The 23,360-nt window shown below is 46.5% G+C and overlaps 1 protein-coding gene and 1 non-coding gene across 2 annotated transcripts in view; both read left to right on the plus strand.

The window, feature by feature from the left end:
• RTEL1 (regulator of telomere elongation helicase 1) overlaps positions 1-23,360 on the plus strand; it is a 258,104-nt gene that overhangs the window by 70,330 nt on the left and 164,414 nt on the right. Inside the window, exons 15-18 of the mRNA XM_060230590.1 lie at positions 2,268-2,339; positions 3,963-4,044; positions 11,830-11,962; positions 14,342-14,455. Coding sequence (XP_060086573.1) covers positions 2,268-2,339; positions 3,963-4,044; positions 11,830-11,962; positions 14,342-14,455 — 401 coding nt within the window. The remainder of the gene's footprint in view (positions 1-2,267; positions 2,340-3,962; positions 4,045-11,829; positions 11,963-14,341; positions 14,456-23,360) is intronic.
• On the plus strand, positions 21,383-21,454 carry TRNAP-GGG (transfer RNA proline (anticodon GGG)). Its single transcript has one exon. It is a non-coding gene; the product is annotated as a tRNA-Pro (tRNA).

Consider the following 23,360-nt stretch of genomic DNA (forward strand, 5'->3'; position numbering starts at 1 on the left):
AAAAAGGCACACTACAGCCTACAAATATTAAACATTATTCTCACTGTGTTTAGCTGAATGACCAATCTTTTACCCGCACTAACTGAGTCAGACGATAAAAGCCTTGAACCAACGGCAGACAATAAAGCCTTGTACTGGAGACAGCGCTACAACTTGAGTACAAAGAAGTTTTTTTTTTTTAATTGCAAACCTTGTCAAAGAGTTTCGCCTCCCACCTGCGTAGGCAATCAGTAATGCAGCACAAGTAAAAGAATTTTCCCCCTATCGCAACAGAACAGACGTCCTGTAAACCACAAAGAGCAGCCTTTTTGGCCATTCCACTGGTCAACCACTTTAGAACATGCATGGGTAATGATTTAGCAGTGAAACAGGAAATCTCCAACTAGGCCCTAAGGTACACAAGGGGACACAACGGATGTGCTCAGATTCCTATGGTTCAACCAGCCATTTCGATCTGGATTTTAAAGAGGTTTTCAGCATCCAGGGGTGTCCGACGGGCCTCTTCCCAAAGGGGTTTTGGACACCACAACAAAGCCACAGCTTCACATGAAGCCACCTTGTATCAAATCAGACCACTGGTTCATTACGGCCATATTGTACAGGGGTGTCGGACTCATTTATTATGAGGGCCGGATCTGACATAAATGAGACCTTGTTGGGCCATGTCAGGTTCCTTCCTTCCTTCCTTCCTTCCTTCCTTCCTTCCTTCCTTCCTTCCTTCCTTCCTTCCTTCCTTCCTTCCTTCCTTCCTTCCTTCCTTCCTTCCTTCCTTCCTTCCTTCCTTCCTTCCTTCCTTCCTTCCTTCCTTCCTTCCTGTCCTGTCCTGTCCTGTCCTGTCCTGTCCTGTCCTGTCCCTTATAGGCATTTTCTCATCTCCATCTAACAAACATCTTCCCAGTCAAAGTAATTTCCCCCCTCACTCTAAATTCTCCTGAAATGAACTCTCTCTCTCTAACCTAGATTCTCTGCTAAGCTTATAGGCATCAAGTTAAGTTATCAAATACCTCTAACAATGAAAATTAAAAAGACCAGGGGTGTCAAACTCATTTGTCATGAGGGCCAAATCTGACATAAATGAGACCTTTTTGGGTTGGGCCAAGACATGTTGGGCCAGGCCATGTGTGTACCTGTTTAAGATTAGGTAGCAGAGATATATAAAGGACAAAGACAAAGATTTTTTTTTTTTTTTAAAACAAACTTAAAATATTCTTAAAATATTAGCACTTGGTCTTAAAGGTGCTTTCTTTGTAGCTCTCCCATGGGATCCAGGGAACTGGGCAAAGGAAGCTCTGGCTCTTTCTTTCCTTCCCTAGGGAACCAGGAGAGGAAGGAGCCTCAGCCAATAGAAGGAAGAGAGGCTTGGCTCAGTAGCTCTGCTGTGCCTGGCAAAGCAAGCTGTCCCTCCCCCCCCCCTTCATCCCCAAAGGAGGAGCCTCAGCCAATGGAGAAAATACAGTTTTTGCTCTGTAGCTCCTGTGCAATTGAGCAAGCCTGGCAAAGCAAGCTGTGATGCAGAAGGAAGCAAGAGAGAGGGAGAAGGAAGCAGATGACAGCCAGTTGCTCGGGGGCTTGATAGGAGCCCTCCGGGGGCCTGATTTGGCTCCCAGGCTGCATGTTAGATACCCCTGCAATAGGTAATCCCAACGAGACCGTGAGAATCTGAATTCAGTCACCAGCTGTCCATGAAAAGAACAGAAGTGGCATCCAAGCCATTGCTAAAAGGAAATACCAAAAGGCACTTTTTAAAGGACACACCTGGTTGCAGCGTTGGATGCCTTGTAGGAGTAACAAGGGATGGTCAGCAAAAAGACTTTTTGCTTCAAAAATGCTTTTTAGGGCAGTAGTATTTTCGGAAGTTCGACAGCTCTAATTTACCTTCCTGGAGGAGCGTTAATGGGTTCTCTTTTCCTTTAAAGAGGTAAAGGTAGTCCCCTGTGCAAGCACCAGTCGTTTCTGACTCTGGGGTGACATCAAATCACATTTTCGCGGCAGACTTTTTATGGCGTGGTTTGCCATTGCCTTCCCTAGTCATCTACACTCCCCCCCCCCCCACAGCAAGCTGGGTACTCATTTGACCGACCTCGAAAGGATGAAAGGCTGAGTCAACCTTGAGCCAGCGTCCTGAACCCATCTTCCGCCAGGATCGAACTCAGGTCATGAGCAGAGAATTTGGACTGCAGCACTGCAGCTTTACCACTCTGTGCCACAGGGCATCCATACTTTGCCTTTACATTCCTGTTTTCTCCCCCTCTCTGTGTCCTGCCTAGATGGTCTTTAACGTCGCTCCAGAAGGAACTTCCGGCTTCTCACCGGGCTGCTCAGTGTCCAGGTATTACAAGGTACGTCTAGGCAGTCTGAGACAAATCACCTGCCTTAGCTCAAAAGTCAGCGTAAGAATTCACAGAGCTTTCTGTTATACTTTGAGTAGGTATGTCAAGAAATGATCACTTAGGTTTCCTAGAATCACAGATTTGGAAGGGTCCATTGAGGCCATCTAGTCTAACCCCCTGCTCAATGCAGGATCAGCACAGAGCATCTCCGACAAGTGTTTGCCCAGCTGCTGCTTAAAGACTGCCAGTGTTTCAATCAGATGAGAAGATGATGATATTGGGTTTATCTCCTGCCCTCCACTCCGAAGAGTCTCAGAGCGGTTCACAATCTCCTTTACCTTCCTCCCCCACAACAGACACCCTGTGAGGTAGATGAAGATATTGGATTTATATCCTGCCCTCCACTCCGAAGAGTCTCAGAGCGGCTCACAATCTCCTTTCCCTTCCTCCCCCACAACAGACACCCTGTGAGGTAGATGAAGATATTGGATTTATATCCCACCCTCCACTCCGAAGAGTCTCAGAGTGGCTCACAATCTCCTTTCCCTTCCTCCCCCACAACAGACACCCTGTGAGGTAGATGAAGATACTGGATTTATATCCCGCCCTCCACTCCGAAGAGTCTCAGAGTGGCTCACAATCTCCTTTACCTTCCTTCCCCACAACAGACACCCTGTGAGGTAGATGAAGATATTGGATTTATATCCCGCCCTCCACTCTGAAGAGTCTCAGAGCGGCTCACAATCTCCTTCACCTTCCTCCCCCACAACAGACACCCTGTGAGGTGGGTGGGGCTGGAGAGGGCTCTCGCAGCAGCTGCCCTTTCAAGGACAACCTCTGCCAGAGCTATGGCTGACCCAAGGCCATTCCAGCAGGTGCAAGTGGAGGAGTGGGGAATCAAACCTGGTTCTCCCAGATAAGAGTCCGCACACTTCACCACTACACCAAACTGGCTCTCCAATGAGGGTTGTATGAATGAGTTCATAGTTATTTGAAACACATTAGCAGGCAGTGTCATAGGCATAAGGAACCAAAAACATCTGTGTTCTGAGACGCGACAAAAAAAGTTGTATGTGTCATAGCTCCATGTGTTACAACATTTCTCATCACAACATTCCTGGATAGAGAAAGGGAAAGTCCGAGAGAGAAACCCAAGTAGCTCATAAAATGGGGGGGTCCGTTTTAGGAAGACGTTGCAGCTTTGCTGTCTGGAATCTTGTATTCGGGACCTCAATGAGTAATATTAGAAATTTGGATTGACATGTTTTTGTGAAGAAGGGTTGAATACTGAAATGTTGAACTTATCCAGAAGTCGTGTTGTGTGTTACATTGTGTATTACCTTGTTACAATTTGATCTACGACTTTCTTCCTGGAATGGCCTCTCCATTTCACCAGCCACTTTTTTTGTTCCCTTGGTCTTCTTCCTGTGTTTTCCCTCTTTTGTATTGCATTATACGGTACCTGAGGAATGCCACTTTGCGCACTGATCTCTTTCTTTGTTGTGTAACCTGACAGTCTGCAAACAAATAATTTTCTGAGGTGATTTCCAATTAAAAAAAATACATAAATACTATTAACATATATCCTCTGTCCTCCTGCTTCGTATTTATCGGTGTTGGTTATTTGTCCAGGTGCACATTCACCCGGACACGGGCAGTCAGAAAAAGAAGCCGAGGACAGACCTGTGGGATTCATCTGCAACTAAAAAACAAGGTGATGTGGTTGTGAATGTTCGTGTACATGCAAAACTTCTAATCCACCCAGAGGTTTTAAGTGGCCCAGGCAGCAATCTGATCAGGGCAGTTCCCAGCTACTTCTAGTGAAACGGCCAGCTGGAATGTAACTGTGTTGTGTAGTCATTTTCAAAAGTGATGTTCTGCAAGCTGCCTGCCTTCCTTCCTTCCTTCCTTCCTTCCTTCCTTCCTTCCTTCCTTCCTTCCTTCCTTCCTTCCTTCCTTCCTTCCTTCCTTCCTTCCTTCCTTCCTTCCTTCCTTCCTTCCTTCCCTCCCTCCCTCCCTCCCTCCCTCCCTCCCTCCCTCCCTACACCATCGTGAAGAGGAAACTGAAAGAAAAGGAAAATACAGTCAAAACCCTTGGGAAAGTTTGGAGGCTATTTAAAACTACAATCCTAGAAGCTCAGATAAAAGTTAGGAAAGGCACAAACAGGTATAAGAAAAGGTCTGCATGGTTAACAAACAAAGTTATGAAAGCTGTAAAAGGTAAGGATTCCTTTAAGCAGTGGAAAGCTAGTACAAGTGAGATTAATGAAAGGGAACACAGGCTGTGGCAAATCAAATGCAAGACTATGATCAGGCGGGCAAAAAGGGACTTTGAGGAGCATATTGCAAAAAACATAAAGACCAATAATAAAAATTTCTTCAAATATATTAGAAGCAGGAAACCAGCCAGGGAGGCGGTGGGGCCCTTGGATGACCAAGGAGTAAAAGGATTACTGAAGGAGGATAGGGAAATGGCTGAGAAGCTGAATGCATTTTTTGCCTCCATCTTCTCTGTGGAAAATGAGAAGTGTTTCCGCGCTCCAGAACCACTAATTTTGGAAGGGGTGTTGAAAGACCTAAGTCAGATTGAGGTGAGAAGAGAGGAGGTCCTACAACTGATTGACGAATTAAAAACTAATAAGTCACCAGGTCTGGATGGCATACATCCAAGGGTTCTAAAAGAACTCAAAGGTGAACTTCTGGATGTCCTGACAAAAATATGTAATCTTTCATTGAAATCTGCCTCCATTCCTGAGGACTGGAAGGTAGCAAATGTTACCCCCATCTTTAAAAAGGGTTCCAGAGGAGATCCGGGAAACTACAGGCCAGTCAGTCTGACTTCAATACCGGGAAAGTTGGTAGAAACCATTATTAAAGACAGAATGAGTAGGCACACTGATGAACACAAGTTATTGAGGAAGACTCAGCATGGGTTCTGTAAGGGGAGATCTTGCCTCACTAACCTGTTACATTTCTTTGAGGGGGTGAACAAACATGTGGACAAAGGGGACCCAATAGATGTTGTTTACCTTGATCTCCAGAAAACTTTGATAGTTCCTCATCAAAGGCTCCTTAGTAAGCTTGAGAGTCATGGAGTAAAAGGACAGGTCCTCTTGTGGATCACAAACTGGCTAATTAATAGGAAGCAGAGAGTGAGTATAAATGGGCAGTCTTCACAGTGAAGGACGGTAAGAAGTGGGGTGCCAAAGGCTCTGTACTGGATCCCATGCTCTTTAACTTGTTCATCAATGATTTGGAGTTGGGTGTAAGCAGTAAAGTGGCCAAGTTTGCAGATGACACTAAATTGTTCAGGGTGGTGAGAACCAGAGAGGATTGTGAGGCACTCCAAAGAGATCTGTTGAGGTTGGGTGAGTGGGCATCAACGTGGCAGATGAGGTTCAGTGTGGCCAAGAGCAAATTACTGCACATTGGGGCCAAAACTCCCGGCTACAAATACAAGTTGATCGGGTGTGAACTGGCAGAGACTGACCAAGAGAGAGATCTTGGGGTCATGGTAGATAATTCACTGAAAATGTCAAGACAGTGTGTGATTGCAATAAAAAAGGCCAACACCATGCTGAGAATTATTAGGAAGGGAATTGAAAATAAATCAGCCAGTATCATAATGCTCTGTATAAATCGATGGTGCAGTCTCATTTGGAATACTGTGTGCAATTCGGGTCACCGCATCTCAAAAAGGATATTATAGTATTGGAACTAGAATGATTAAAGGTTTGGAACACTTTCCCTATGAAGAAAGGTTAAAACGCTTGGGGCTTTTTAGCTTGAAGAAACGTCGACTGCGGGGTGACATGATAGAAGTTTACAAGATTATGCATGGGATGGAGAAAGTAGAGAAAGAAGTACTTTTCTCCCTTTCTCACAATACAAGAACTCGTGGGCATTCAGTGAAATTGCTGAGCAGTCGGGTTAGAATGGATAAAAAGAAGTAGTTCTTCACCCAAAAGGTGATTAACATGTGGAATTCACTGCCACAGGAGGTGGTGGCGGCTACAAGCATAGCCAGCTTCCTGAGGGGATTGGATAAAAATATGGAGCAGAGGTCCATCAGTGGCTATTAGCCACAGTATATTATTGGAACTGTCTGGAGCAGTAATGCTCTGTTTTCTTGGTGCTTGGGGGGTGCCAAAGTGGAAGGGCTTCTAGACCCAGTTGTGAACCTTCTGATTGCACTTGGGAGTTTTTTGTTTGGCCACTGTGTGACACAGAGTGTTGGACTGGATGGACCATTGACCTCATCCAACATGACTTCTCTTATGTTCTTATGTTGTATTGCTCAAACTGCTAATGTTACCATTACATTTTGTTCTTGGTATTCATTTTCTTGTTGAACACAGCACAAAATGTTCTTAAGAATTTATTTGTTTGTTAATTTGTTTGTGTCTACCATGGCTTCACTATTATTAGAGGCTTATAGGGATGGGCTTTCAACAAAATACTTTTCCATGGTAGTCGTAAGTATTCTAGGAAAAGAATATTTATCTTAGATGTTCCATTTCAGAGTGCAGGAAAGCATGCTTGTGTTTACGGCAGAATTGTCTTCTTTGTTCACAACATAGCTGTGTTTTTCAGTTCTAGGAACCTTTTGTGGAGACGCTTTACAGCCCAAGTGTGTGTTTGCTTGTTTATGTGTAAGAGGAAAGCATAGCTTCCCCCCCACACACACCACCATTTAAAAGTTTTGAATTAAGTCAGAACAAGGGGTCAGATGGAAGGACACGGTGACAAGCTGCATGTTTCTGGAAGCCAGAGGTTCTAGCTCTTTTAGTGTTATACACCACTAGGTGGCAAACTAGATTAAGTTTTTTGGTTTTTCTGGCAAGAGATGTTTCAGAGGTGGTTTGCCATTAAGAACATAAGAGAAGCCATGTTGGATCAGGCCAGTGGCCCCTCCAGTCCAACACTCTGTGTCACATAAGAACATAAGAGAAGCCCTGTTGGATCAGGCCAGTGGCCCATCTAGTCCAACACTCTGTGTCACATAAGAACATAAGAGAAGCCATGTTGGATCAGGCCAGTGGCCCATCCAGTCCAACACTCTGTGTCACATAAGAACATAAGAGAAGCCATGTTGGATCAGGCCAGTGGCCCCTCCAGTCCAACACTCTGTGTCACATAAGAACATAAGAGAAGCCATGTTGGATCAGGCCAGTGGCCCATCCAGTCCAACACTCTGTGTCACATAAGAACATAAGAGAAGCCATGTTGGATCAGGTCAGTGGCCCATCCAGTCCAACACTCTGTGTCACATAAGAACATAAGAGAAGCCCTGTTGGATCAGGCCAGTGGCCCCTCCAGTCCAACACTCTGTGTCACCTAAGAACATAAGAGAAGCCATGTTTGATCAGGCCAGTGGCCCCTCCAGTCCAACACTCGGTGTCACATAAGAACATACGAGAAGCCCTGTTGGATCAGGCCAGTGGCCCATCTAGTCCAACACTCTGTGTCACATAAGAACATAAGAGAAGCCATGTTGGATCAGGCCAGTGGCCCATCCAGTCCAACACTCTGTGTCACATAAGAACATAAGAGAAGCCATGTTGGATCAGGCCAGTGGCCCATCCAGTCCGACACTCTGTGTCACATAAGAACATAAGAGAAGCCATGTTGGATCAGGCCAGTGGCCCATCTGGTCCAACACTCTGTGTCACATAAGAACATAAGAGAAGCCATGTTGGATCAGGCCAATGGCCCATCTAGTCCAACACTCTGTGTCACATAAGAACATAAGAGAAGCCATGTTGGATCAGGCCATTGGCCCATCCGGTCCAACACTCTGTGTCACATAAGAACATAAGAGAAGCCATGTTGGATCAGGCCATTGGCCCATCCGGTCCAACACTCTGTGTCACATAAGAACATAAGAGAAGCCATGTTGGATCAGGCCAATGGCCCCTCCAGTCCAACACTCTGTGTCACATAAGAACATAAGAGAAGCCATGTTGGATCAGGCCAATGGCCCATCCAGTCCAACACTCTGTGTCACACAGTGGCCCAAAAAAACCCCCAAGTGCCATCAGGAGGTTCACAAGTGGGGCTAGAAGCCCTTCCACTTTGCTCCCCCGCAAGCACCAAGAATATGGAGCATCACTGTCCAGAGCCGTAGCCAGGATTTCATGTTTGGAGGGGGTCACAACAGTATTTTTTGTTTGGGGGGACCAGGGGGCCACCCAGGTAGATCCTAAACATTTGCCTGCCCCTGTTATGACCAGTGTTCCCTCCAAGTTGCAGAGTCTTGTGAGCAACAATTCGACTTTGTGAGCTACTGGCATTAAAGTGGTGAGCTCCTGTAGAAACGATTGTGCTCTGGGGTCATCCTTCCTGAGCTGAGACAAAAATGTGTGAGCTGGAGACTAAAAATCTGTGAAGTGGCTTACGCTAACTCAGCTTAGAGGGAACACTGGTTATGACCCTGGTATACTGTGGAGGTTGCCCTTCGAAGTATTAGCCACGGCTGACCCAGCTTAGCTTCCAAGATCTGACGAGATTGGGCTAGCCTGGGCCATCCAGGTTAGGGCGCTTGCTAAATGACCCTGGAACAGTCATATGCTCTCAGCCTAGCCTGTCCCATAGGGTTCTTGAACAAGCTCGAGTCCAATGGCACCTTTAAGACCACTAAAATTTAATTCAGGGTGTGGGCTTTTGTGTGCACTAGACAGAATGGAATGAGACTTAGAATCCTAGAGTTGGAAGGGACGTCCAGGGTCATCTAGTCCAACCCGCTGCACAATGCAGGAAACTCACAAACACCTCCCCCCAAATTCACAGGATCTTCATTGCTGTCAGATGGCCATCTAGCCTCTGTTGAAAAACCTCCAAGGAAGGAGAGCCCACCACCTCCCAAGGAAGAAGCTTGTTCCACTGAGGAACTGCTTTAACAGTCAGGAAGTTCTTCCTAATGTTGAGCCAGAAACTCTTTTGATTTGGTTCTGGCCCTACCTTCTGGGGCCACAGAAAACAATTCCACACTGTCCTCTAGATGATAGTCCTTCAGGTACTTGAAGATGGTGATCATATCGCCTCTCATCTAGTCCAACCCCCTGCACAATGCAGGAAATTCACAAACACCTCCCCATAAATTCACAGGATCTTCATCGCTGTCAGATGGCCACCTAGTCTCTTTTGAAAAACCTCCATGGAAGGAGAGCCCACCACTTCCCAAGGAAGCTTGTTCCACTGAGGAACCGCTCTAGCAGTCAGGAAGTTCTTCCTAATGTTGTCTTTTGATTTAATATTAGCCTGTTGGTTCTGGTCCTACCATTTCAATCCATTGGTTCTGGTCCTTGTCAGTCCATACATATAAGGGAGAGGTTGAACAGCAAATTGGCATACAATATAATGAAATGTTTCAGCAGATGCAAACAGGAATAACAAGTTAAGTTTATAAGGTCATCATTGTTTAGATTCAATTCTGGGAGAAAACAGGCAGATAAATGTGTCAGAGGTGCTGATTATTGAGTATTGAGGAATTGTCTGACCCTGTTGTCACGCTCCATCCATCTCCCCTATTGCTTCAGACCAGGAGCAGCCAAACTTGCTTAACGTAACAGCCACATAGAATAAAGTCAGATGTTTGAGAGCCGTGAGACATGAACATATATTACCCATGTCTTTATTTAAACTCTTTACGCTTTCATTGCACAGAAAGATAAAATACATATCTATGCACTTTACAACAAGACCATGCTAGGAGACTTAAAAAAAAAAAAGCTGGGAATAACAGTGTCCATAAAACCAGCATAAGGAAAGGGAATTATTTTGGCACCAGTGGGAGAAGGAAACACACATGAATCATATAAATCACTGACCACTATTTGCATCATTACGCATCTCTCTTTGTCTAGGCACCAAAGTTAGTAAATACAGCTCCTACAAGAGCTATGAAACTAAGGGGGAACCCTGCACCTCTTTAATTCCATGCCTCCTTCCAGTAGCTCCCCTTGTCTCTTGCGCTCTCTTTCCCCACTCTAGGACTCTGGGAGGAGGAGAAGAGCGTGCGAGCCCGCCTATTCCCCACTTCACATATGGCAGAAATAGTCACAGACCTATGGATCAGCCCTCAGAGGCGGACTGAGATCCGGATGCTAAGCAACTTACTTGAGAGTAAGCCTGCATTAAGTTCCTCCTTGACCTCCGGGAGCCACACAATATGTGTGAAAGAGCCGCTTTTGGCACTCGAGCCACAGTTTGGCCACTCCTGCTTTAGACAAACACAGTTACACACATGGATCTTTCTTCACAGGGTCATGAGGATAAAAAGGAGGCAGGAAGAACTGCAGAATAGTGGGCTGTATATGAAATAAATAAATAGAAATGCAACACCCCTGAAAATACTCTGTGTTAAGATCTATGGTTCATGGATTCATGGCTATGCGGCTACAAGCATAACCAGCTTTTAGAGGGGATTGGATAAAAATATGGAGCAGAGGTCCATCAGTGGCTATTAGCCACAGTATGTATATATATGTGTGTGTGTATGTGTGTATATATATACACACACACACACACATATTGGCCACTGTGTGACACAGAGTGTTGGACTGGATGGGCCCTTGGCCTGATCCAACATGGCTTCTCTTATGTTCTTATGATTCCAGTAGCAAACCACTCTCCTCTGTTTTTAAAAAAAGAGTAACAGATTTCTTTTAAATTAACAGTTTCTATAATTTGGTGTTTTCTGACTCCTCACTTTCTCCAGTTTGGTGTAGTAGGTAAGTGCGTGGACTCTTATCTGGGAGAACCGGGTTTGATTCCCCACTCCTCCACTTGTAGCTGCTGGAATGGCCTTGGGTCAGCCATAGCTCTGGCAGAGGTTGTCCTTGAAAGGGCAGCTGCTGTGAGAGCCCTCTCCAGCCCCACCCACGTCGCAGGGTGTCTGTTGTGGGGGGAGAAGGTATAGGAGATTGTAAGCCGCTTTGAGTCTCTGATTCAGAGAGAAAGGCGGGGTATAAATCTGCAATTCTTCTTCTTCTAACTAACAAAGGTTTAAGGGTGAAACGCCCTCTTCTCTTCCCTGCGTCATGTCCTTGAAGCCAACAAAAGTTGACAGAAGCCCAATCGTTGGCAATTTATGGATAGAAAGAGATTTTCTATGGTTTTCCATGTAATTGTTTGGGTCTCGCTTCTGTCAGAGCACTCTCAGCCCCACCTGCCTCACAGGGTGTCTGTTGTGGGAGAGGAAGATAAAGGAGATTGTGAGCCGCTCTGAGATTTGGAGTGGAGGGCGGGATATAAATCCAGTATCATCATCATCTTCTCACAAGAGCCCTCTGCAGCTAGGTAGGTTGGGTAGGAGTGATTTGGGCCTGGGGCCCCCGCTTGCAAGCTGCAGATCCTCTCTCCACTTGCCGTGGCCTGTAGCACACCACTGTCGCCGTGGCTCTCCTAACCAGTCAATCATTTTATTTATATCCCGCCCTCCCCGCCGAAGCAGGCTCAGGGCGGCTAACGTTTTGCCTTCTTGTTTCACTCGACACAGGACACGTTCTGAGCTTTTGGTGTTTCAGCCCCGGTTACAGCATGCAAGAGCTGGTTCGTCAGGGCGTCCGAACCATCATTCTCACCAGCGGCACCCTTTCCCCTGTCTCTTCCTTTTCTCTGGAAATGCGGATGTAAGTCGTTTCCCTTCCTGTGGAATGTACGGCACACCACAGGTCAAACCCTGCATGGAACCTGAATGGGGAGGGACGGTGGCTCAGTGGTAGAGCATCTGCTTGGGAAGCAGAAGGTCCCAGGTTCAATCCCTGGCATCTCCAAAAAAGGGACTAGGCAAATAGGTGTGAAAAACCTCAGCTTGAGACCCTGGAGGGCTGCTGCCAGTCTGAGAAGGCAATACTGACTTTGATGGACCAAAGGTCAGATTCAGTATAAGGCAGCTTCATATGTTCGTATGTTCATATGACTCTGATAAAAACCTAGGTCAAACTAAACAAGGGATTTCTACTATGACTCAGGGGTAAAGCATCTGCAGAAGGTCCCAGGTTCAATCCCCGGCATCTCCAGCTAAAAGAACCAGGCAGTAGGTAGTGCAAAAAACCTCTGCCTGAGACCCTGGAGAGATGCTGCTAGTCTGAGTATTCTAAGAGGCGTCCTCTGAAATCTTTGCTTCCCCCAGCACTTTGCTTGTGCCAAGTATTTGAATTACAGTTCTAAGTGGTGTTAATTATCTGAAGTTGTGCCTAAGCCGTGCCAATTAACTGAAATTGCACCAACTGTCTGAATTGTGGTCTCAGGCCGGGCCAGCTGTCTGAACTATGGACCTTTCTTTTAATCTTTATGTTTATATTTATGAGATAGTTTAGTTTTGTTGATTTGCTTTTATTTACTGTTATTGTAATGTTCTCAATGTTGTAAGCCGCCCTGAGCCCACTTTACGGGATAGGATGGGATATAAATCACAAATTAAATTAAATTAAATTAAATGAGTAGACAATACTGAACTTGAGCAGTCGGGTTAGAATTGATAAAAGGAAGTAGTTCTTCACCCAAACGGTGATTAACACGTGGAATTCACTGCCACAGGAGGTGGTGGCAGCTACAAGCATAGCCAGCTTCAAGAGGGGATCGGATAAACATATGGAGCAGAGGTTCCTCAGTGGCTATTAGCCACAGTATATTGTTGGAATTCTCTGTCCAGGGCAGTGATGCTCTGTATTCTTGGTGCTTGGGGGGGGCACAGTGGGAGGGTTTCTAGCCCCACTGGTGGACCTCCTGAGGGCACTTGGGTTTTTTGGCCACTGTGTGACACAGAGTGTTGGACTAGATGGGCCATTGGCCTGATCCAACATGGCTTCTCTTATGTGATACAGAGTGTTGGACTGGATGGGCCATTGGCCTGATCCAACAGGGCTCCTCTTATGTTCTTATGTGACACAGAGTGTTGGACTGGAGGGGCCATTGGCCTGATCCAACATGGCTTCTCTTATGTTCTTATGTGACTCAGAGTGTTGGACTAGATGGGCCATTGGCCTGATCCAACATGGCTTCTCTTATGTTTTTAAGGGGTTGGGTTACAGGTACTCAGATATATAGGTTGGTTCAGACTGATATTGCATTTGAGTAAAAAGCACCTCTTTCCTACCAATGAAGCAGTTCCCTCATGACAAGGGAACCCCTTGATGCAGATGTCCGGTGCCTTTTGGCATTTCCTTCCAGCGATAGCTTGGATGCCGCTTCAGTTCTTTTCACGAACAGCTGGTAATTGAACTGAAATTCTCACAGACTCACCGGAATTACCAATGGCATTCATGCTCAATGGCAGCGGGTAACAAATCCATTCCTCAAAAATAAGGAACAAAACCCGCCAAGCTAGCATGTTGGGTGACATACGATATGATCCTAAGCCAGGGGCAGCCAAACTTGCTTAATGTAAGAGCCACATGGAATAAATGTCAGATGTCTGAGAGCGGCCAGACACGGATGTCAGATGTTTGTGAGAGCAGGAAGGAAGGAAGAAAAATAGATGGGGGGAGGGAAGGAGAAGTGGAAAGAAAGCAACTTTAACTTTAAATGCAGTGATTTAAAGAGAGAAATGCCTTCTACAAGCCAGCCAACGGGGCTGTGGGGGCTTCAAGAGCGACACACTTTGTGTGAAAGAGCCAAATGTGGCTCCCGAGCCACAGTTGGGTCACCCCCGTCCTAAGCAGTCCACTCAGAATTCTACTAAAGTCTGCTCAAAGGGACTTACTCCAGAAAAGTGTTCTTAGGGTTGCGCTGAAAGCCAGTTTGGTGTAGTGGTTAAGTGTTATCTGGGAGAACTGGGTTTGATTCCCCACTCCTCCACTTTCAGCTGCTGGAATGGCCTTGGGTCAGCCATAGCTTTCACAGGAGTTGTCCTTCAATGGGAGCGCCCTCTCAGCACCACCCACCTCACAGGGTGTCTGTTGTGTGTGTGTGAGGGGGAAGGTAAAGGAGATTGTGACCATTGAGATTCAGAGTATAGGGCAGGATATTAATCCAATATCTTTCTGATAAGCATCTTTCTCCTTCAGACCTTTCCCGGTTTGTTTGGAAAATCCACACGTTATCGACAAACACCAGATCTGGGTGGGGGTAATCCCTAAAGGACCCAACGGAGGCCTGCTGAGCTCCACTTACGAAAAAAGGTAAGGGGTTTCCTTCCTGTTTTTAGGAGCCTTGTTCTTCTGGCAAGGTTAGGGATGTGCATTTATTTGCTTTGCAATTCCGTTTGTGGGAGTTTTGGATGTCTACTCTCTTGAACATATGAAGCTGCCTTATACTGAACCAGACCCTCGGTCCATCAATGTCAGTATTCTCTACTCAGACTGGAAGCGGCTCTCCAGGGTCTCAAGCTGAGGTTTTTCACACCAATTTGCCTGGACCCTTTTTAGTTGGAGATGCCAGGGATAGAACCTGGGACCTTCTGCTTACCAAGCAGATGATCTACCATTGAGCCACCATCCCTCTTGTTCTTCCTGTGGCACTTCCTTCACAAGAGGCCTTTAATGTTAGTAAGAGACAGGTGTTCTGTGATCTCCTGGAATTGTTGCTTTTTTCCATTATATTCTTCCCCATTGCGCCTTTTTGTGTGCAGCAGGGGTTAACATGAAAAATATGTTGTCTTAGACTTTCATGGCCGAAGTCCATTGTTGCTGTAGATTTTCCGGGCTGTTTGGCATTGTGAGACTTGATGTTTCACCAGCAACTGTGACTGGCATCCTCAGAGGTGTAACCCAGAAAACTGGAGTTCTCTCTGGGTCAAATTGAGAAGAAGTTGGTAGGCAGGTAATTTATATCTACTCAGACGACTCAAGTAGGGCTGAGTTATTATCTTGTGGGAGCTTCCTGGGCTGTGACATGCTAATGGAGGAGCTTCCCTGAGGAGGTTCTTTAGTATACGGATTGGCTATTGAAATTCTAATCTTATCTGTAGTGTTGTTGTAAGCTGTAGGGCATTTTGTGTTTTTCAGGACTGGAAGCCATGCCCTATTCATTTTTAAACTTCCTTCTTGTCGAAATTGTGTTTATGTTTATGGATTTCAGTGCTTTCTCTGTGTAATCTAACATGGTAATTGGATAATGACTCAGCCCTACCCCACCTGCCTGAGTAGATATAAATTACCTGCCTACCAACTTCTTCTCAATTTGACCCAGAGAGAACTCCAGTTTTCTGGGTTACACCTCTGAGGATGCCAGTCACAATTGCTGGCGAAACGTCAGGTCTCACGGTGCCAAGACCACAGCCACACAGCCTGGAAAATCTACAACCAATGTGAATAATAGTAATAATAATAATAATAAAAGATAGGCAATGCAGTTTAACTCATGAAAAAGCAAGATTTGAGTCCAGTTACGCCTCTAAGACCAACAAAGTTTTATTAAGCATAGCCAGCTTCAAGAGGGGATTGGATAAACATAACGAACAGAGATCCACCACTGGCTATTAGCCACAGTGTATTGTTGGAACTCTCTGTCTGGGGCAAGTGATGCTCTGTATTCTTGGTGCTTGGGAGAGGGGCAGTAGTGTCCTGGTCCCACAGATGGACCTCCTGATGACACCTGGGTTTTTTGACCACTGTGTGACACAGAGTGTTGGAGACTGGATGGGCCTTTGGCCTGATCCAGTATGACTTCTCCTATGTTCTTATTCAAGGTATGAGCTTTCATGCAGTTGCCCACCTGGATCTAACTCATGAAAGATCAGTGAAGAAAAATGTGTGTGTGGAGTGTGTGTGTGTGATTACCAGTGAGATCAGACCTCCCCCCCCCCCCGCCACCACTACCACCAAGACAATCAGTAGTGCTATTCCAGGCCACACATGGGCTGCTTGCTGCTGCCGTTGCCTTCAGATTTGGAAAAATCATTACAAACCACATCTTCAGAAGGGAGGGGAGATGTGGCTAATAGTGGATGGGGAGGATGCTGGAATGTAATATTTTGATGGTGATATCATCTGGATTCTTCCTAATAAATGAGCAAATGAAATGAAATCAATTCCGGAGAAAAGTGTGTGTTTGACCCTAGCCCTAGTTCCTCTTTTCGTCGGAGTTGGAAGCAATTTGCTGATCTGATGCCCTCAACCGAAGAGGGCTTGGTGGAGAGAGTCATTTTTAGCCAGAATATAATGGCGTTCTGACAGAATCTCTGAGGAGCATATTTCACCAGTCTGGAAAATGGAACTGTTGAGCCAGTGATTTCAGACATGTCGGTATAAAGGTGACCTGAGGACAAACTAATAATGAAGAGAACACGGGCTAATTTCAGGAGCTAAGAACTTTTCTACAGTTGGTGGGAGGCTTGACATTTAGAATTACTTTCAGTCAAGATGTGACTGAACCTTCTCAGGATGGGGACCCTTTCTTACAATACAGGAACTTGTGGGCAGTCAGTGAAATTGCTGAGCAGTTGGGTTAGGACGGATAAAAGGAAGTCCTTCTTCACCCAAAGGGTGATTAACATGTGGAATTCACTGCCACAGGAGGGGGTGGCAGCTACAAGCATAGCCAGCTTCAAGAGGGGATTGGATAAGCATCTGGAGCTGAGGTCCAGCAGTGGCTATGAGCCACAGGGTATTGCTGGAACTCTCTGTCTGGGGCAGTGATGCTCTGTGTTATTGGTGTTTTGGGAGGGGAGGGCACAGTGGGAGGGCTTCTAGCCCCACTGGTGGATTTCTTGATGGCACTTGGGTTTGGGTTTTTTTGGCCACTGTGTGACACAGAGTGTTGGACTGGAGGGGCCACTGGCCTGATCCAACAGGGCTTCTCTTATGTTCTTATGTGACTCAGAGTGTTGGACTGGAGGGGCCACTGGCCTGATCCAACAGGGCTTCTCTTATGTGACTCAGAGTGTTGGACTGGAGGGGCCACTGGCCTGATCCAACAGGGCTTCTCTTATGTTCTTATGTGACACAGAGTGTTGGACTGGAGGGGCCACTGGCCTGATCCAACAGGGCTTCTCTTATGTGACTCAGAGTGTTGGACTGGAGGGGCCACTGGCCTGATCCAACAGGGCTTCTCTTATGTTCTTATGTGACACAGAGTGTTGGACTGGAAGGGCCATTGGCCTGATCCAACAGGGCTTCTCTTATGTTCTTATGTGACACAGAGTGTTGGACTGGATGAGCCACTGGCCTGATCCAACAGGGCTTCTCTTATGTGACTCAGAGTGTTGGACTGGATGGGCCACTGGCCTGATCCAACATGGCTTCTCTTATGTTCTTATGTGACACAGAGTGTTGGACTGGATGGGCTATTGGCCTGATCCAACATGGCTTCTCTTATGTTCTTATGTGACACAGAGTGTTGGACTGGAAGGGCCATTGGCCTGATCCAACAGGGCTTCTCTTATGTTCTTATGTGACTCAGAGTGTTGGACTGGAGGGGCCACTGGCCTGATCCAACAGGGCTTCTCTTATGTGACTCAGAGTGTTGGACTGGAGGGGCCACTGGCCTGATCCAACAGGGCTTCTCTTATGTTCTTATGTGACACAGAGTGTTGGACTGGAGGGGCCACTGGCCTGATCCAACAGGGCTTCTCTTATGTGACTCAGAGTGTTGGACTGGAGGGGCCACTGGCCTGATCCAACAGGGCTTCTCTTATGTTCTTATGTGACACAGAGTGTTGGACTGGAAGGGCCATTGGCCTGATCCAACAGGGCTTCTCTTATGTTCTTATGTGACACAGAGTGTTGGACTGGATGAGCCACTGGCCTGATCCAACAGGGCTTCTCTTATGTGACTCAGAGTGTTGGACTGGATGGGCCACTGGCCTGATCCAACATGGCTTCTCTTATGTTCTTATGTGACACAGAGTGTTGGACTGGATGGGCTATTGGCCTGATCCAACATGGCTTCTCTTATGTTCTTATGTGACACAGAGTGTTGGACTGGAAGGGCCATTGGCCTGATCCAACAGGGCTTCTCTTATGTTCTTATGTGACACAGAGTGTTGGACTGGATGGGCCACTGGCCTGATCCAGCAGGGCTTCTCTTATGTGACTCAGAGTGTTGGACTGGATGGGCTATTGGCCTGATCCAACATGGCTTCTCTTATGCTTTTATGTTAATGAAATTGCTGAGCAGTCGGGTTAGAATGGATAAAAGGAAGTCTTTCTTCACCCACAGCATGATTAACACGTGGAATTCGCTGCCACAGGAGTTGGCAGCGGCTACAAGCACAGCCAGCTTCAAAAGAGGATTGGATAAACATACAGAGCAGAGGTCCATCAGCGGCTCTTAGCCACCGGGTATTGATGGAACTCTCTGTCTGGGGCAGTGATGCTCTGTATTCTTGGGAGAGCCTCTAGCCCCACTGATGGGCCTCCTGATGGCACCTGGGTTTTTTGGCCACTGTGTGACACAGACTGTTGGACTGGGTGGGCTACTGGCCTGATCCAAAGTGGCTTCTCTTATGTTCTTATGACCGTGGCTCAACGGTAGAGCAATCTGCTCGACTCGCAGAAGGTCCCAGGTTCAGTCTCCGGCAACTTCGGTTAAAAGACTTGGGCAGGAGGTGACATGAAAGACCTCTGCCTGAGAACCTGGACAACTGCTGCTGCTAGACGGAGTCGACAATGCTGACCTCTCTGGTTCAGCAGAAGGCCGCTTCATGCGTTCTTGGGAACCAGTTTACTACATAACAAGGTTTTGTCTTCTGTGTTACTCATATGGAACTCCACACTGCTGCTGCCTGTTTTGCGAACAGCAGCTGTTATGAGTCTGTTGTTGCATCACCTTGAATCAGCTGTTAAACCAGTAGCCGAGGTTTCTCACATTCCTACAAACTGTAGCCTCATTTATCATGTACGTGTCCCATTATTATTCAGAACCAGTGGAATGTTCCAGAGGGGAACAAGAAGAAGACATTGGATTTATATTCCGCCCTCCACTCAAGAGTCTCAGAGCGGCTCACAATCTCCTTTATCTCCCTACCCCACAACAGACACCCTGTGAGGTGGGTGGGGCTGAGAGGACTCTCACAGCAGCTGCCCTTTCAAGGACAACCTCTGCCAGAGCTATGGCTGACCCAAGGTCATTCCAGCAGCTGCAAGGGGAGGAGTGGGGAATCAAACCCGGTTCGCCCAGATAAGACTGCTGTGGCTGACCCAAGGCCATTCCAGCAGGTGCAAGTGGAGGAGCGGGGAATCAAACCCGGTTCTCCCAGGTAAGAGAGCTCTGGCTGACCCAAGACCATTCCAGCAGGTGCAAGTAGAGGAGTGGGGAATCAAACCCGGTTCTCCCAGATAAGAGAGCTCTGGCTGACCCAAGTCCATTCCAGCAGCTGCAAGGGGAGGAGTGGGGAATCAAACCCGGTTCACCCAGATAAGAGAGCTCTGGCTGACCCAAGGCCATTCCAGCAGCTGCAAGTGGAGGAGTGGGGAATCAAACCCGGTACTCCCAGATAAGAGAGCTCTGGCTGACCCAAGGCCATTCCAGCAGGTGCAAGTGGAGGAGTGGGGAATCAAACCCGGTTCTCCCAGATAAGAGAGCTGTGGCTGACCCAAGGCCATTCCAGCAGGTGCAAGTGGAGGAGTGGGGAATCAAACCCGGTTCTCCCAGATAAGAGAGCTCTGGCTGACCCAAGGCCATTCCAGCAGCTGCAAGTGGAGGAGTGGGGAATCAAACCCGGTTCTCCCAGATAAGAGAGCTCTGGCTGACCCAAGGCCATTCCAGCAGGTGCAAGTGGAGGAGTGAGGAATCAAACCCGGTTCTCCCAGATAAGAGAGCTGTGGCTGACCCAAGGCCATTCCAGCAGGTGCAAGTGGAGGAGTGGGGAATCAAACCCGGTTCTCCCAGATAAGAGAGCTCTGGCTGACCCAAGGCCATTCCAGCAGCTGCAAGTGGAGGAGTGGGGAATCAAACCCGGTTCTCCCAGATAAGAGAGCTCTGGCTGACCCAAGGCCATTCCAGCAGCTGCAAGTGGAGGAGTGGGGAATCAAACCTGATTCTCCCAGATAGGAGTCCGCACACTTAACCACTACACCAAACTGGCTCTCGAAGCTGAGGAGATACAGAGGAATCCTACTTAAGCCATTTCAGACTCTATTGTTGGGAAAAGCAAGCAACTACACAGTGCAGAACAGAAGAAGAAACCAAACAGCTGTGTATAACAAATAAATATTAAAAAAACCCCGTGGTTCTTATATATCAATATCTATTAACAGAGATGCCACATAGCACAGTAGAATATAATTCCATTCTGCAGCATTGTTAGAGGATTTGTAATAGTGAATTGCTGCTGTTGCAGTGAACGGAATTGTTTTGCCTATTGGCTATTTAGTGTGGTTGGCTAAAAAGTTTTGTTTTATTATTATCCTTATCATTGTTTTGGCTACCGCAGATTGTCGATAGAAGCTAGGAGGTTGTGTTCTTTTTAAAACTGTTTCATAATAAGGGCATTGCTTGGTGGAGATTGGCTTATCTGTTATAAAACAGGAACACAGAGTTTCAGAACAAGCTCTGAAGAGGCATTATTGGACTTGCGGCTGTGAGTGTGCTTATTCTAATAAGAATGGAAAATAAAGCTGGGAGGGACAGTGGCTCAGTGGCAGAGCATCTGCTTGGTAAGCAGAAGGTCCCAGGTTCAATCCCCGGCATCTCCAACTAAAAGGGTCCAGGCAAGTAGGTGTGAAAAACCTCTGCTTGAGACCCTGGGGAGCAGGGGAGGGATGGTGGCTCAGTGGTAGAGCATCTGCTTGGGAAGCAGAAGGTCCCAGGTTCAATCCCCGGCATCTCCAACTAGAAAGGGTCCAGGCAAATAGGCGTGAAAAACCTCCGCTTGAGACCCTGGAGAGCAGGGGAGGGATGGTGGCTCAGAGGTAGAGCATCTGCTTGGGAAGCAGAAGGTCCCAGGTTCAATCCCTGGCATCTCCGACTAAAAAGGGTCCAGGCAAATAGGCGTGAAAAACCTCCGCTTGAGATCCTGGAGAGCAGGGGAGGGATGGTGGCTCAGAGGTAGAGCATCTGCTTGGGAAGCAGAAGGTCCCAGGTTCAATCCCTGGCATCTCCAACTAAAAAGGGTCCGGGCAAGTAGGCGTAAAAAACCTCAGCTTGAGACCCTGGAGAGCAGGGGAGGGGCTGTGGCTCAGTGGTAGAGCATCTGCTTGGGAAGCAGAAGGTCCCAGGTTCAATCCCTGGCATCTCCAGCTATAAAGGGTCCAGGCAAGAAGGCTTGAAAAACCTCAGCTTGAGACCCTGGAGAGCAGGTGAGGGATGGTGGCTCAATGGTAGAGCATCTGCTTGGTAAGCAGAAGGTCCCTGGTTCAATCCTCTGCTTCTCCAACTAAAAAGATTCCAGGCAAATAGGTGTGAAAAACCTCAGCTTGAGACCCTGGAGAGCCGCTGCCAGTCTGAGAAGACAATACTGACTTTGATGGACCAAGGGTCTGATTCAGTATAAGGCAGCTTCATGTGTTCATATGTTCATATTGGTTTCAAAGGAACTGTAAAAAAAGAAAGAAAACAGAGAAGGAAAGTCACCGTTTCCTTCACCTAATGCTCCACCTGGGCCAGGGAAATTTACGACCATGCAAGGAGACATGAAAGAAATGCAAAGCACCTTAATGACTGCTATAGCACAGCTGATTTGCAAAGTAGGCAGTATTGGTGAACAGATGGCAGAGATCAAACAAGAGCTTTTGGAAAACAGCAGGCAGACAGCTGAGACTAACAAAGTCTTGAAAGTATTAGATGGTCAGGTGACAGAGAATATCCAAAAGGTGGAACATCTGGAAAAAGAAGAGAATATACATGATTCTAGACTCTTGCAGTTGGAAGTAGACAGAGCCGCCTACATGTTGAGGTTTCAAAATATACCAGAAGGAAAAAACTGAAGATTTACAGAAAATTTTAAGTGAAGCCTTGGCTGAAATTTTACAGGTGACTCCTCAGAGGATGGAAGAAGAGTTTGATCAAGTCACACGAGTGCCATCGAGTTATACAAGACGAAACAAATTACCTAGTGAAGTTCATTTGCGACTTACAAGAAAGAGGACTAAAGATGACATTTTGAAGCAAGCAAGAGACAGACCTATGATGATAGCCGGAAACATGGTGAAAGTTCTAAGAGAGGTACCTTGGCCACTGAGACAAAAGAGGAGAGAATATCAAGCGTTAACAGACTTTTTGAGAGGAAGAGAAATATCCTATATGTGGCTAATGCCAGAAAGCCTTCTTTTTATCTACCAGGAGAACAGATACAGGATTAATTCCATTTTTAAAGCTCAGAATTTTCTGAATAGAGTGAAGGAAAAAGAAGGCAAGGAAAAGGAGGAGGAGGAGGAGGAGGAGGAGGAAGAAAGTTCTGGTGAAGAGAATGCAAATGAACCTCGGAGATACCACACAAGACAGCAATCCAAAAAAAGATAAGAAAGATAATTATAAGCAAAACCCATAATGGCTTCAATAGTTTCAATTAATGTGAATGGACTTTACTCTCCTGTCAAAAGGAGGAAGACTTTTAGATAGTTGACAAAAATGGAAATGGACATAATTTGCTTACAAGAAACTCACATTTTAACTAAAGATCAACATTTGTTGAGAAATAAAAAACTTGGTAATTTATTTACAGCAACAGACATGAATAAAAAGAAAAGGGGAGTGGCAATATATATTAAAGATATATTAATATATAGTAAAGATATATTAATATATATAATCTGGGGGGAAAGCCGACAGGAGATGAAATGTCTCTGGTTCGGGAGGACTCATCTCAAAGAGATGAAGGGTTAGCTGTTACTTTTCTACCGAGTAATGGATCAGAGTTGTCCACTGAGATGGTGACAAACAGTATGGACTGTCTGCCAGAGTCTCGAGGCGGCAGGAGGAAGGTGGCGGGCCTAGCTTGCCTGGGAAATTATAGATGTTTGTATACAAATGCTAGAAGTGTTCGAAGTAAAATTGGTGAGTTGGAATGTTTAGTGTTGGGGGAAAACATAGACATTGTGGGAATTTCAGAAACTTGGTGGAATGAGGAGAATCAGTGGGACACGGTGATTCCTGGATATAAGTTACACGGGAAGGATAGGGAGGGAAGAGTTGGAGGTGGGGTGG

The sequence above is a fragment of the Heteronotia binoei genome, chromosome 2, assembly GCF_032191835.1.
Source record: "Heteronotia binoei isolate CCM8104 ecotype False Entrance Well chromosome 2, APGP_CSIRO_Hbin_v1, whole genome shotgun sequence".
NCBI lineage: Eukaryota > Metazoa > Chordata > Lepidosauria > Squamata > Gekkonidae > Heteronotia > Heteronotia binoei.